At 41.8% G+C, this 12,500-nt stretch overlaps 1 protein-coding gene across 3 annotated transcripts in view; it reads left to right on the top strand.

Annotated features, from left to right (window-relative positions):
• LOC137985148 (tetratricopeptide repeat protein 28-like) overlaps positions 1-12,500 on the top strand; it is a 49,937-nt gene that overhangs the window by 27,246 nt on the left and 10,191 nt on the right. For 2 of the 3 annotated variants that reach the window (XM_068832648.1, XM_068832647.1), the window contains one exon: positions 7,726-12,500. This exon is cut by the window's right edge and continues 257 nt beyond it. The exons of the other annotated variant lie outside the window; for it this stretch is intronic. In XM_068832648.1, the coding sequence (XP_068688749.1) occupies positions 7,774-12,500 (4,727 nt within the window). In that variant the 5' untranslated portion in view covers positions 7,726-7,773. The remainder of the gene's footprint in view (positions 1-7,725) is intronic. 3 annotated transcript variants of the gene reach the window in all.

Here is a 12,500-nt window from a genome sequence, read left to right as displayed (position 1 = left end):
TTGTGAAAAAAACCCAGTGTCTTGCCATCATTTGACACATGCTTCGCTGTTTTGCAAGTAAACACACCGAGGTAACTTGATCACGGCGCCCGCTGAATTCGATGTCACTTTCAATTTTGCGATTGACTTGTGCAGCGAAACACGAGAAGACACATGGAGCTTGCACTGTAAAGCCCTGGCCAAATTAAACGTAAGTCATCGCAAGTCGACGCAAGTCGACGCAAGTTTTGTTACTTGCGCTGACTTTCATACCGTTTGGCCACCCGCTTGCATTCACTTGCGAAGACTTGCGACGACTTGCGTTTGATTTAAACATGTTTAAATGTTGGACGCAAGTCTACCCAACTTGCGTCTTGTTTGGCCACTCAACGCAAGTGGATGCAAGTTTACGCAAGTCATTCGAACTTTTTTGGTTACCATGGAAACCTTTTAGCCAATCTGATTCCGCTATTTGAGCGAGAATCTCAAACTATTTCGCGCCCTTCGCGCTTTCCCTTTTGACAAGATGGCTTCTGTCACGGAGCAAAATTCGGAAAACTTAAGCCCCAAAGAGCTAAAAGAAAACGAGGATAGGGAGTTAAAAAAAAAAAGGAAAAAGAAGACCATAATAGCAGACCCAGTAGCGGTGGAAGTATAAGCAGCAGCTACAGTGAAAGTAGCAGCTCTTCCCAGTTTGAGCCTAGGAAAAAGAAAAAATAAAATTCTGCTACTTTTGCAAAGGACTTGCGCTCAACTTGCGTCGCGTTTGGCCACCCTATCGCAAGTGAACGCAAGTCTTCGCAAGTGAGAACTTGCGTCGACTTGCAATGACTTGCGTTTCGTTTGGCCAGGGCTTAAGTATCCAGGGGAGCTCCATACATTTCCTTATACTAAAAGTATAAGGATTTGTGTGGAACTTTTTGAGGCAGCTCAGGCAGCCTGCTGTCCTTTCCGGTCGAGCCGTTTTCATAGAGAGAGCTTTGTCAGAAAAAAATGTCATCGCCGACAAGGCAAACCAGCAATGACAGAGGCAGGGGCGGGTTTTTACTTTTCATCAAGGTTCATCAAACGGTCATTGAGTTTCTTGAAGAACAAAGGTCTTCGTTTAATATTTGCGATAGCTGATCGGACGTAATTTTGGGAGATCAACTAACTGCGGAATTTACATAGGATACGATACCAGAAAAGACGAATAGACGTATCGTTCATTCTCGCAGAACACTCTAGAAGGAAGAGGGAAACAGAGGCAAGCATGGAGAATTGCTATCCCAGCAACGGCCGCCCAAGAGGAAGATAATGATTTGGTTCGGGATATGCCAAAAACTGCGAGAAGCTATCCTTCGGAAATTCCAGTCAGTGCTGGAAGCTATGTCATTGGCATTATGTTGGTATCAAAAAGCAAACATCCTGGATGTACGACGTATCTTAAGCCAACAGGAAAAAGTTAACATACACATTTTAGCTCCTTCCATGCACCAGGAGTAAGGAAAGGTTTTGTAAAAAGATATGCCCAATAACTACTAAGAACACTGAACCCTTGTCAAAAGACATTCGAAGAGAATATATGCAACTTCAAGTCCACCTATCCAAAAGGAACTATCCGCATCTGTTTACAGAACAAATCCTCTCTGAAGCGAATTTCAGGGACAGAAAAACTTAAAATAAAAGAGGATGCACAAAAGAAATTACTGCCCTCTGTCACGAAATACCATTCATCAGTGCGTAACTTAAAAAGAATATTAATGGCCCACTGTCATTTGATAGAAAATCAACCACGACTTGGGAAATAAACAGAAACCTCCCATTATCTCACGGAGGAGAAAAAAAATCTCTAAAAAGACATACTCGTACTAGGTAACCTTTAAATGCCGTGTAAAGACGATTGTCTTTACTTTGTGAGGTTCACTACAGAATTGACATGATATTCAAACCGTGGGCAGATGTAGTGGGAACTGTTACTAGTAATTAAGCAAGTGACTCACATCGAAAACTTAAGAGGGCCGTTAAGGCATAATTGGTTCAGGCTCAAAAGCAAAGCTTGTGGTTAATACAGCACTAAACACTATTTAGCCCCTGAAGTAAGAAGTGAACGCTGTTACAGCTTTGCCAGTGACATTTTTTTTTGGAACGAAATGCTAAAGGCTAAAGGATTTTACAACGGAAAGGCTTTGGGAGAGACCTAGCCTAGAGATTTTTGCGAATGCGATTTCTGAAGTAAGATTTTAGGATCGGAAATCAAAGTACATAGTTCCGAGCTAAGCAGCGAAAGGAAGTGCAAATTGTCCTAAAGTTCGGTGAACGTTTATCTAGCATCTGCCTACCGGGTAGCAAATTGAATTGATACCTATGCACAGTTTTAGAGATATCTTTGAGTAATTGTTTAGTTAATAATCAATAAAAGGGGACAAATCCACGGAAAAGGAATCACCAAAAGACTTTCTGCACTTCTTGGTTAATGATTTTAGGGGCTTTATTATATGAAACAATTAACCATCAAGAACAAGTTCACGCTTCAATAATCCGGCATGTGTGAAATAAGCGAGTTCAGAGTTTGAAAAAAACTACGCATGTCGGGATAAAAAAGAAAAGATTCCTCATGCAAATTCTTGCAGCTATTTACGATAATAAAAATGACAATTATATACTTGTTTTTATGACACATTCGTTTCTTCAAACCCCGAACTGGCTGCAGGACAAGCTCAGTGTTCTCCGTTAAAACGTTTTGGTTGTTTTGGTGGAAATTGCTTTTTTTTGGAGCGGCAGGTGTATTGTCTCACACTTGTATGGGGCAACTGGGGTGAAATCCAAGAAGCAGAAACGAAACAGGTCAAAAAAAGGTTGTTACGGTTCCTTCGATTTTCCCCTGCCCTTCGTCAGGCCCTGACGAAGGGCTAACGCTCGAAACGTCAGCTTTTAGAATCTCTGTACGGTGGTTAATTTACATTATCAACTCCGTTGATAAACCAAATTTTTGTATACTACCTCCCCACCGACGCAGCACCACAGTTTCTTTAGAAACTACCCCTTCATTCATTTCTAGCTTACTTCCACTTCAGTTCATGTGAAAGAAATCCATGGCCTTCTATGTTCTCTCCCTGGTTAGTTCCTGTTCCTTTACACTTTCACCACTTTAATATTTGATCAGGTAAATGTTAGCCTTTAAAAAAGACGTCTTTTGAAGAACATTTTTTTTAATGCTTTGTCTTGGCTCTAGCAAAAATAAAGGGGTGACCCTTTGGCATAATATTCATAATATTCTTGTTTTAATTGGTGGACTGAACAAGACATCAGCGATGCAAATCGTGCATTTACAGACTTTTCTATTACTAGCCTTTAAAAAATAAACAATGAGAGCCCTGCGCAAGAATTTATTACTGACTTCCACTCAGGTACTTATTGCAGCTAGCACAACTGCACACAGATAGCACAATTTGAAAAAAAAGCAGAAATGAAGAAGGCCTGGAGAAAAATGATACAAAGCTTCCAGAGAGTGGACAAACTTTCTACAGATGTGCAAGATGTACATACATTTAGATAGTTTACCCAGAAGAATATCGCATTGTTACCAGTGGAGTGGCATATTCCTACAATAATGCAGATAGACTTAGTTCACAGTATCGCAAATTCAGGCGGTTAATGGCATTTCAATTTTCTCAAGTACAACTATTTCCTAATTCTTAGATGCCCAAATCATTACACATTTTGAACTTTTCTCAAGGAAACATCATTGTTATTCCGGACCCATGTACTTTGAGTTAAGTCATCGTCATCACCTAGTCATTGCATTACTTGACTAAGGCAGATCTTCTTTTCCCAAAAAACTTTAAAATAATTAAAGGGGCACTGTCATGCGAAATTTGCTGTTTTTATGTTAAAAGTGGGTAGAAATCTCTTTAGTACTTTAGCTCACACATACAACATTCCTGACAACCCACTGACAAGATACGAAATATATTTATGGCACAAAGAGCTATCTATTCATATTTAATTTTTGACCACTTCTGAAGATATGGTCTCCAAACTTAAAAATAAAACTGGTCAGTTTTTTCAAGTTTCAATCCATTTCCACCCTTCACTCCATCCTTGGCTGCAAACAACAAAAAATAGATTCAGTGCCCTTCAATGGCTATTGGCAACAAAACTACAGCATTATTTTATATACATTCGTTTAAGCTCTGTGATGTTAATCACCGACTGCCACGTTTTAGAGGAGACCCTAGCTTGCCTTCACCTGAAAATGGACAAGCTTCCAGTCAGGTACTCTCAAGCTCTCCACATATCTTGAGGGTGTGCCATCGCCAACAAGTTCCTCCACTGCCCTCTTTAACCCTCCTTTACCCTCTTTTTACAGAAACGTCCTCGACGATTTCATTGACCATGGCCTTGGCTTTGATTCTGGGTCGCCAAATACACACATTGAAAGCACCATAGCCAATTTTTCTCTCTGTCTGTTGCACACGTCATCAAAATTCTTTATTATGCGATTACGTCGCTGCTTCATGAGCAAATCCTTTTCAGGCGTGTCTGAATCGTCCATTTCAACTGAAAACAGCGACAATTTGCTCGGCAGGGTTGAGGGCATTTGAATCCAAACGTCGAGAAGCAAGTGGTCGTTCGGACGTTGCTTGATAATCAAGTCCAATGAGTTCAAAAAGTCTCGCAACTGCCAGAATAACTCATCCGGATCTTCGACTGTTGAGTATATTCTGACGGAAAAAAATGGATATCAGTCAAAAGGACGAATAGACAATTTCATTCCATTCAACAAACAACCATCTTGCAATCTAAGATCCTCTGGAAAACTTCAGGCGACAAATGGCGATCGTTTATATTGCGTCGGTGTCGAAGTTGAGAACATACCAGTAGCAATGCAGACTCAAGTCACAACGTGAGTGAATGGCGAGACCTTCTTTGGCGCCTTCTTCCTCAAAACTCAATTTTTGGGTATGCCACAAGTTGAAATACGAAACTGAAGAGAACTTGTGATTAAATGAATGGCCTATTGAATGACTACAGTAATGCGCCATACCTTATCCATACCAATTTAAGCGGCGTTGAAAACTTATCTCAGTAATCCGTGACACATTTAATAAAATTATCACACCTGCAATGGGAAAGCACAGTGTGTTTCTGTCTTCTCATGGTGCAATAACAAAATTAAACGTAGCAAATCTCCCAAAATGTTTTCGCGGATGGTAACTTGTTATATTCGCGGTTCAAAATTATGTTTTCATGTTGTAAATTTTGTTGCTGATGGCAAAATATTTAACTCGCGATCGATTGTCCTGAAACTTTCCTTTTGCTCTTCCTAAAAAATGTGTATCAATTTTATTTACTCTTGCATCAATCTTTGTTTTGCATAAAGCAAGCTAACAAAATCTGTATCTTGCTTGGTTCGCATTTTTGAGTGTTAAAATAGAATTTTCGGTCCTATGCTTTTGTTACAAAGTGGTATATTTTTTAGGTCACCCAGTCAGATACCAACCCCGCCAGACAGGGTTTAATTTCAGTGAACTTTTGTATTACAAAGCTATTGGAAGCTCAGAGTGCATGCTTAAACTTGTGGTGAAAAGAAATTGTGAGGGAACTTGAAAATGATCAACATGTCAGCCTAGAAGCCAATGTTTGTTGATTCCCTTTTATTTTCTTTTATCTTACTGGGTTTAGTACTTTACTAATAACCACATGTCTTCTCAGGGGGCTATTTACCTAAGACGTCTGCCACAACACTGCAGTGATATGCAATACCAAAACAATGTTGTGTACTATTAGAGCTACATATTACACAAAGACAACTTGAATCTCCCGGAAGACAAAACGCAGCTCAGTTGACAATATGGAATAAAGCTCTGTGTTACTGCTCTACCACACGTACGCAATGCGTGCCTATATTTTCTAAAGATGACAGGAATTTTTTCTTTGTGACAAATGATTAATAGGCTGATAGCCAGGTTTTAAACCTCAGAAAAAGATCTGTTTCACCGTATGGACGTGAACCAAGGAGCCTCTGCTGGCACAACTTCTGGGTGACCCCTTAAATGGTCTTAATGACCCCTGACTTGAAAAAATTGCCTGGAACGCTGCAGTTCAATACCACCCAACTCAGTCCCTTCTGTTTTTGAGTAACACGTACCACAGGCAACCCAGTGTACGCTCATGGAGCGTCTAGTTCTGCAATATAAATGGCAAGTACCTGTTTGAGTCATTGATAATAAAACTGTTGAAGGTATACATCTGTCTCATATTTTATCATTAGGGACAATCAGGGAGGGATTCAAGTCCTTCCACCAACAATATAGAATCATTTGAATTTCTTTGTGAAAGTAGCGTCACAGCTACGAACTCAGAGTAAAGTAAAACGTAAATACAACCAAATTTGTAAACAATGCCACCCAACTGATTTCAAAGTCCATGTAAAATAGCGAAAAAGACAAGCCGCAAAGCCAGGAAAGTAGGCCCATTCATGTGACAACATTGCATTTTCCTTCAAGGCAAACACTGTGTTCATAAGTGTTAACCAATTGGTGAGCACTGAAGAGCAAGTGGTTTACTTGTGTTTCCGCGCATTCGCTGTTCAAGAAAATGCAAGAAAACTCGCTGAAAACACCAGTAAACAATGGAAAACAACTTGTTTCCCATGCGTTTACCGCACGGTGAACAGCAGGAGAAGGAGAAAAAACTCCAGTAAACACCAGTTAACATGCTGTTTTGTGACTGGAAAACGGCTGGAAAACAAAAAGAAAACCTTGGATTTTACGATTGGAAATTGCAAACAAATGTTCGAAAAATGCTGCATTTTCCAAGCAGGTCAACACTACTTTTTTTGCCATGTTACCCTAATTTCAGCTTGATATATTCAGAGAAGTCAGCACATTTCCTGTGACTCCACTGGGTTTACTTTGGGATGTTATTTGTGGGGGAAGTTCTTGAATAAACTTGAGCTAAAACATCCTGTTTCTGCTTTTGTGATTAAGGAAGATCAAGCATGATTTATTCAGAGCATGCTGTTGGGTTTTCATTACCAAGTTACTAGGTCATACAAGATGGTGGATTGTTTTCAATTTCGTTCATTTGTGTTTCAAATTCTTAAGTGTTTTGAGGTTTATCTTGGCATAACAAGCTCCGAAAAGTCATGACATTTATTAAAATACGTTTATATTGAATGTGTATGGTTGAATTCTTGAGATTTGTAACATAATTCTCGCCTACATGTGTCACTCGATCCATGCTGTTTTTTTACTTGGAACTTTGTTGCAACAAAATGTTAAGATTTGGAACTCAGTTCATAGAGCAGAAAAAAGTAAAATCTCAAATTTTAGGCTCAAAAAGTAGGGTCGAGTTATACCAGAAAATACAGTGGAAAATCATTAGTTTGTCACCAATCGCAGAAAATTGAATGTCACTCACGATGACCTCACATTCTGTCTGTTTGGTGTCAGCTACATACGGGCAGGAAATTTCCTGGCAGAGAAGCGTATCTTAGAATCTTGAGCTTTAGACCACAAACATGAAATGGGATGCCATCACTTTCCTACGTTCCTATTTATTCTAACCCTAACCCTAACCCTAACGTTTTCATATCCCAAAATTATTCCTTGGAAAACCCTGATGAAGGAAAACATTTTCTTTTGAAATACTGGCGTAAGATAGTCATTCCTTCACTCTTCAATTAATCTTGCTGTACTGGCTTAGAATCCCAGAGTCAGGGCATTGAACTTTTTGTGTTTTGGTTCATTTATGTTCTAGGGGCACCCCAGATTTCTGAGGAAACCTCCCCGGTTCTCATTGCCAAGAATGGTGGATAGAAAGTTGGATGTTTTGGAGCCGCACATTAAAGAGCCCGGCATTGCAAAAAAGGAGGGAGACAGACAAGGACAGGGTTTGGCTTCCAAGCAAACCATAGAGTACCACAATCAACATCTTACTATTGCAAAAGAAGTAGGGGACAGGACCGGAGAAGGAACAGCCTATGGCAATCTCGGCAATGCTTATCACAGTCTTGGCGATTTTAAACAAGCGATAGAGTACCACAAGCAACGTCTTAGTATTGTTAAAGAAGTAAGGGACAGGGCCGGAGAAGGAACAGCCTATGGCAATCTCGGCAACGCCTATGACGGTCTTGGTGATGTTAAGCAAGCGATAGAGTACCACAAGCAGCATCTTAGTATTGTTAAAGAAGTAGGGGACAGGGCCGGAGAAGGAAGAGCCTATGCCAATCTTGGCAACGCTTATGATAGGCTTGGGGATTTTAAGCAAGCCATAGAGTACCACAATCGGTGTCTTAGTATTGCGAAAGGAGTAGGGGACAGGGCCAGAGAAGGAACAGCTTATGGCAATCTCGGCAACGCTTATGATGGTCTTGGCGATTTTAAGCAAGCCATAGAGTACCACAATCAAGATCTTAGTATTGCAAAAGAAGTAGGGGACAGGGCCAGAGAAGGAACAGCCTATGGCAATCTCGGTAACGCTTATGTTGGTCTTAGCGACTTTAAGCAAGCCATAGAGTACCACAACCAATGTCTTAGTATTGCGAAAGAAGTAGGGGACAGGGCCAGAGAAGGAACAGCCTATGGCAATCTCGGTGATGCTTATGTCGGTCTTGGCGATTTTAAGCAAGCCGTAGAGTACCACACTCAAGATCTTAGTGTTGCAAAAGAGGTAGGGGACAGGGCCAGAGAAGGAACAGCCTATGGCAATCTTGGGATCGCTTATCACGGTCTTGGCGATATTAACCAAACCATAGAGTACTACAACCAATGCGTTAGTATTGCAAGGGAAGTAGGGAACAGGGCCAAAGAAGGAACATTCTATGGCAATCTCGGAAACGCTTATGTTGATCTTGGCGATTTTAAGCAAGCCGTAGAGTACCACACTCAAGATCTTAGTGTTGCAAAAGAGGTAGGGAACAGGGCCAGAGAAGGAACAGCCTATGGCAATCTGGGCATCACTTATGACGGTCTGGGCGATTTTAAACAAGCCATAGAGTACCACAATCAATGTGTTAGAATTGCGAAGGAAGTAGGGGACAGGGAGGGAGAAGGAACAGTCTATGGCAATCTCGGCAACTCTTATGTCAAGCTTGGCGACTTTAAACAAGCCATAGAGTACCACAAGCAACATGTTAGTATTGCAAAAGAAGTAAGAAACAGGGCTGAAGAACAAAGAGCCTATGAATATCTGGGATATGCTTATAGCTGTCATGGTGATTTTAAGCAAGCCATAGAGTGTCACAATCAAGAGCTTAGTCTTGCAAAAGCAGTAGGGGACAGGGTCGGAGAACAAACAGCCTGTGACTGTCTCGGTATAGCTTATTACGTGCTTGGCAATTTTAAACAAGCCATAGAGTACCACAATCAAAGCCTTAGTATTGTGAAGGAAGTAGGGGACAGGGCTGGAGAAGGAACAGTCTATGGCTATCTTGGCCAAGCTTATGCCGTTCTTGGCGATTTTGAGCAAGCCATGGAGTACCTCAATCAACATCTTAGTATTGCAAAAGAGGTGAAGGACAGAGCTGAAGAAGGAAGAGCCTATCGCAATCTGGGCAATGCTTACGGCCTTCGTGGCGATTTTAAGCAAGCCATAGAGTACCACAATCAAGAGCTTAGTCTTGCAAAAGCAGTAGGGAACAGGGACGGAGAACTAACAGCGTGTGGCAATCTCGGCATCGCTTATCATGGACTTGGTGATCTTACACAAGCCACAGAGTACCACAATCAATGCCTTAGTGTTGCAAAGGAAATAGGGGACAGGGCTGGAGAAGGAAGAGTCTATGGCAATCTCGGCAACTCTTATGTCAAGCTTGGCGACTTTAAACAAGCCATAGAGTACCACAAGCAACATGTTAGTATTGCGAAAGAAGTAAGAAACAGGGCTGAAGAACAAACAGCCTATGAATATCTGGGATATGCTTATAGCTGTCATGGCGATTTTAAGCAAGCCATAGAGTGTCACAATCAAGAGCTTAGTCTTGCAAAAGCAGTAGGGGACAGGGTCGGAGAACAAACAGCCTGTGACTGTCTCGGTATAGCTTATTACGTGCTTGGCAATTTTAAACAAGCCATAGAGTACCACAATCAAAGCCTTAGTATTGTGAAGGAAGTAGGGGACAGGGCTGGAGAAGGAACAGTCTATGGCTATCTTGGCCAAGCTTATGCCGTTCTTGGCGATTTTGAGCAAGCCATGGAGTACCTCAATCAACATCTTAGTATTGCAAAAGAGGTGAAGGACAGAGCTGAAGAAGGAAGAGCCTATCGCAATCTGGGCAATGCTTACAGCCTTCGTGGCGATTTTAAGCAAGCCATAGAGTACCACAATCAAGAGCTTAGTCTTGCAAAAGCAGTAGGGAACAGGGACGGAGAACTAACAGCGCGTGGCAATCTCGGCATCGCTTATCATGGACTTGGTGATCTTACACAAGCCACAGAGTACCACAATCAATGCCTTAGTGTTGCAAAGGAAATAGGGGACAGGGCTAGAGAAGGATTAGCTTATGGCAGTCTCGGCAACATTTACTATGAACTTGGCAATTTTAAGCAAGCCCTAGAGTACCACACCCAACAGCTTAGCATTGCGAAAGAAGTAGAGGACAGAGCCAAACAAGAAAAATTAGCTTATTGCAATCTCGGCAACACTTGTAATGAACTTGGCAATTTTAAGCAAGCCATAGAGTACTACAAACAATATCTTATTATTGCAAAAGAAGGATGGGACAGGACCGAAGAAGGAAAAGCCTATGGCAAACTTGGCCACGCTTATTGCCGTGTTGGCGACTTTAAACAAGCCATAGAGTACCACAATCAATTTCTTGGTATTGCGAAGGAAGTAGGGGACAGGGCGGGAGAAGGAATAGCCTATGGCAATCTTGGCAATGCATATGGTGATCTTGGCGATTGGAAGCAAGCCATACAGTACCACTATCAAGATCTTAGTATTGCACAAGAAGTAGGGAACAGGGCTGAAGAAGGAAGAGCCTATGGCAATCTCAGCAGTAGCTATCTCATGCTTGATGATGTTGAGCAAGCCATAGAGTATAGCGATCAAAATCTCACTATTGTGAAAGAAATAGGGCAGAGGGCCGAAGAAGGAAGAGCCTATGGCAGTCTTGGGCGTGCTTCTGAGGCTCTCGGAGATGTTGAGCAAGCGATAGAGTACTATAATCGAGCTCTTAGTATTTTCAAACAAGTAGGGGACAGGGCCAGCGAAGGGATAGCCTATGGACATCTCGGCAACGCTTATCGCATTCTTGGCGATTTTAAAAAAGCTATAAAGTACCACAATCAAAATCTTAGTATTGCAAAAGAAGTAGGGGACATGGCTAGAGAAGTAGAAGCCTATGGGCACCTTGGATGTATTCATGAAATTTCAGACTCCTTGAACAAAGCTCTTAATTACCTTCGTCTAAGCAGAAATTGTTATGAGGAAGTAAGGTGTCTTCTTCAGTCAGAGGATGTATGGAAAATAAGCTTTCGTGAGAGACAGCAGTTTGCATATTCTGCTTTGTGGACAACACTCTTGAGGAATGGAGAGATTGATGAGGCTTTGTATGCTGCTGAGCAAGGACGAGCACAGGCCTTGGCAGACATTCTGAAGATGAAATATGGTATTGATGAGAACCCTTCTAGAATTATGAAAAAGGTAACTTTCTCTTTTACAGTGGAAAATCTGCCTTTACAAACTGTTTTCACAGCACTTGACGAGAACACTATCAGCTTTTGGTTGCTGAGAGAAGACGGTGGAATAACTTTTAGACAAAAGGAAATTGAAGATGGTAGTGCTGACTCACTGATGGAAAGTACTTTTAAAGGGATCAGTGCGGGGACTGTTGTACGATGCGAGAACCGTTCTCTTGACAGACAATGCAGTGACTTCTTGAGCGGTAGGGAAGTTGTTGAAGAAACTGCTCAGTCCCACTTCTGTGTGCACTCTTTGAAGCCCTTGTGTGATGTCTTACTCAGTCCTATCGCAGACTTGCTCCAGGATGACGACTTAGTCTTCATTCCTGATGGACCATTTTGCTTGGCTCCTTTTTCTGCATTGAGTGATTCTGTCAGGATCCGTGCAACTCCCTCGCTGACCGCTTTAAAACTGATCACTAGTGCACCTGATGACTTTCACAGTAAGAATGAAGTGCTGCTTGTGGGCGATCCGTACTTGAAGGAAGTCACTTATGGCACCGGTGAACCCATGCATGAACAGCTGCCATGCGCGAAAAAAGAGGTGGAGATGATTGGAGAACTTCTGCAGACTGTGCCTCTTACAGGAAAAAATGCTACCAAACCTGAGGTGCTAAAAAGAATGAGGTCAGTTTCTTTAATCCACATTGCTTCACATGGAGATGGCGAATTTGGAGAAATTGCTTTGGCCCCAAATCCCGAACGCACATCTCAGATCCCTGAAGAGGAAGATTACATGTTAACAATGAGTGATGTCCACACAGTTTGTCTTCAGGCAAGACTGGTTGTGCTGAGTTGCTGTCATAGTGGCCGGGGAGAGGTAAAATCTGAGGGTGTTGTGGGATTAGC

This window comes from Montipora foliosa, chromosome 14 (assembly GCF_036669935.1).
Source record: "Montipora foliosa isolate CH-2021 chromosome 14, ASM3666993v2, whole genome shotgun sequence".
Classification (NCBI taxonomy): Eukaryota; Metazoa; Cnidaria; class Anthozoa; order Scleractinia; family Acroporidae; genus Montipora; species Montipora foliosa.
This window is presented reverse-complemented; position numbering and strand designations above follow the sequence as displayed.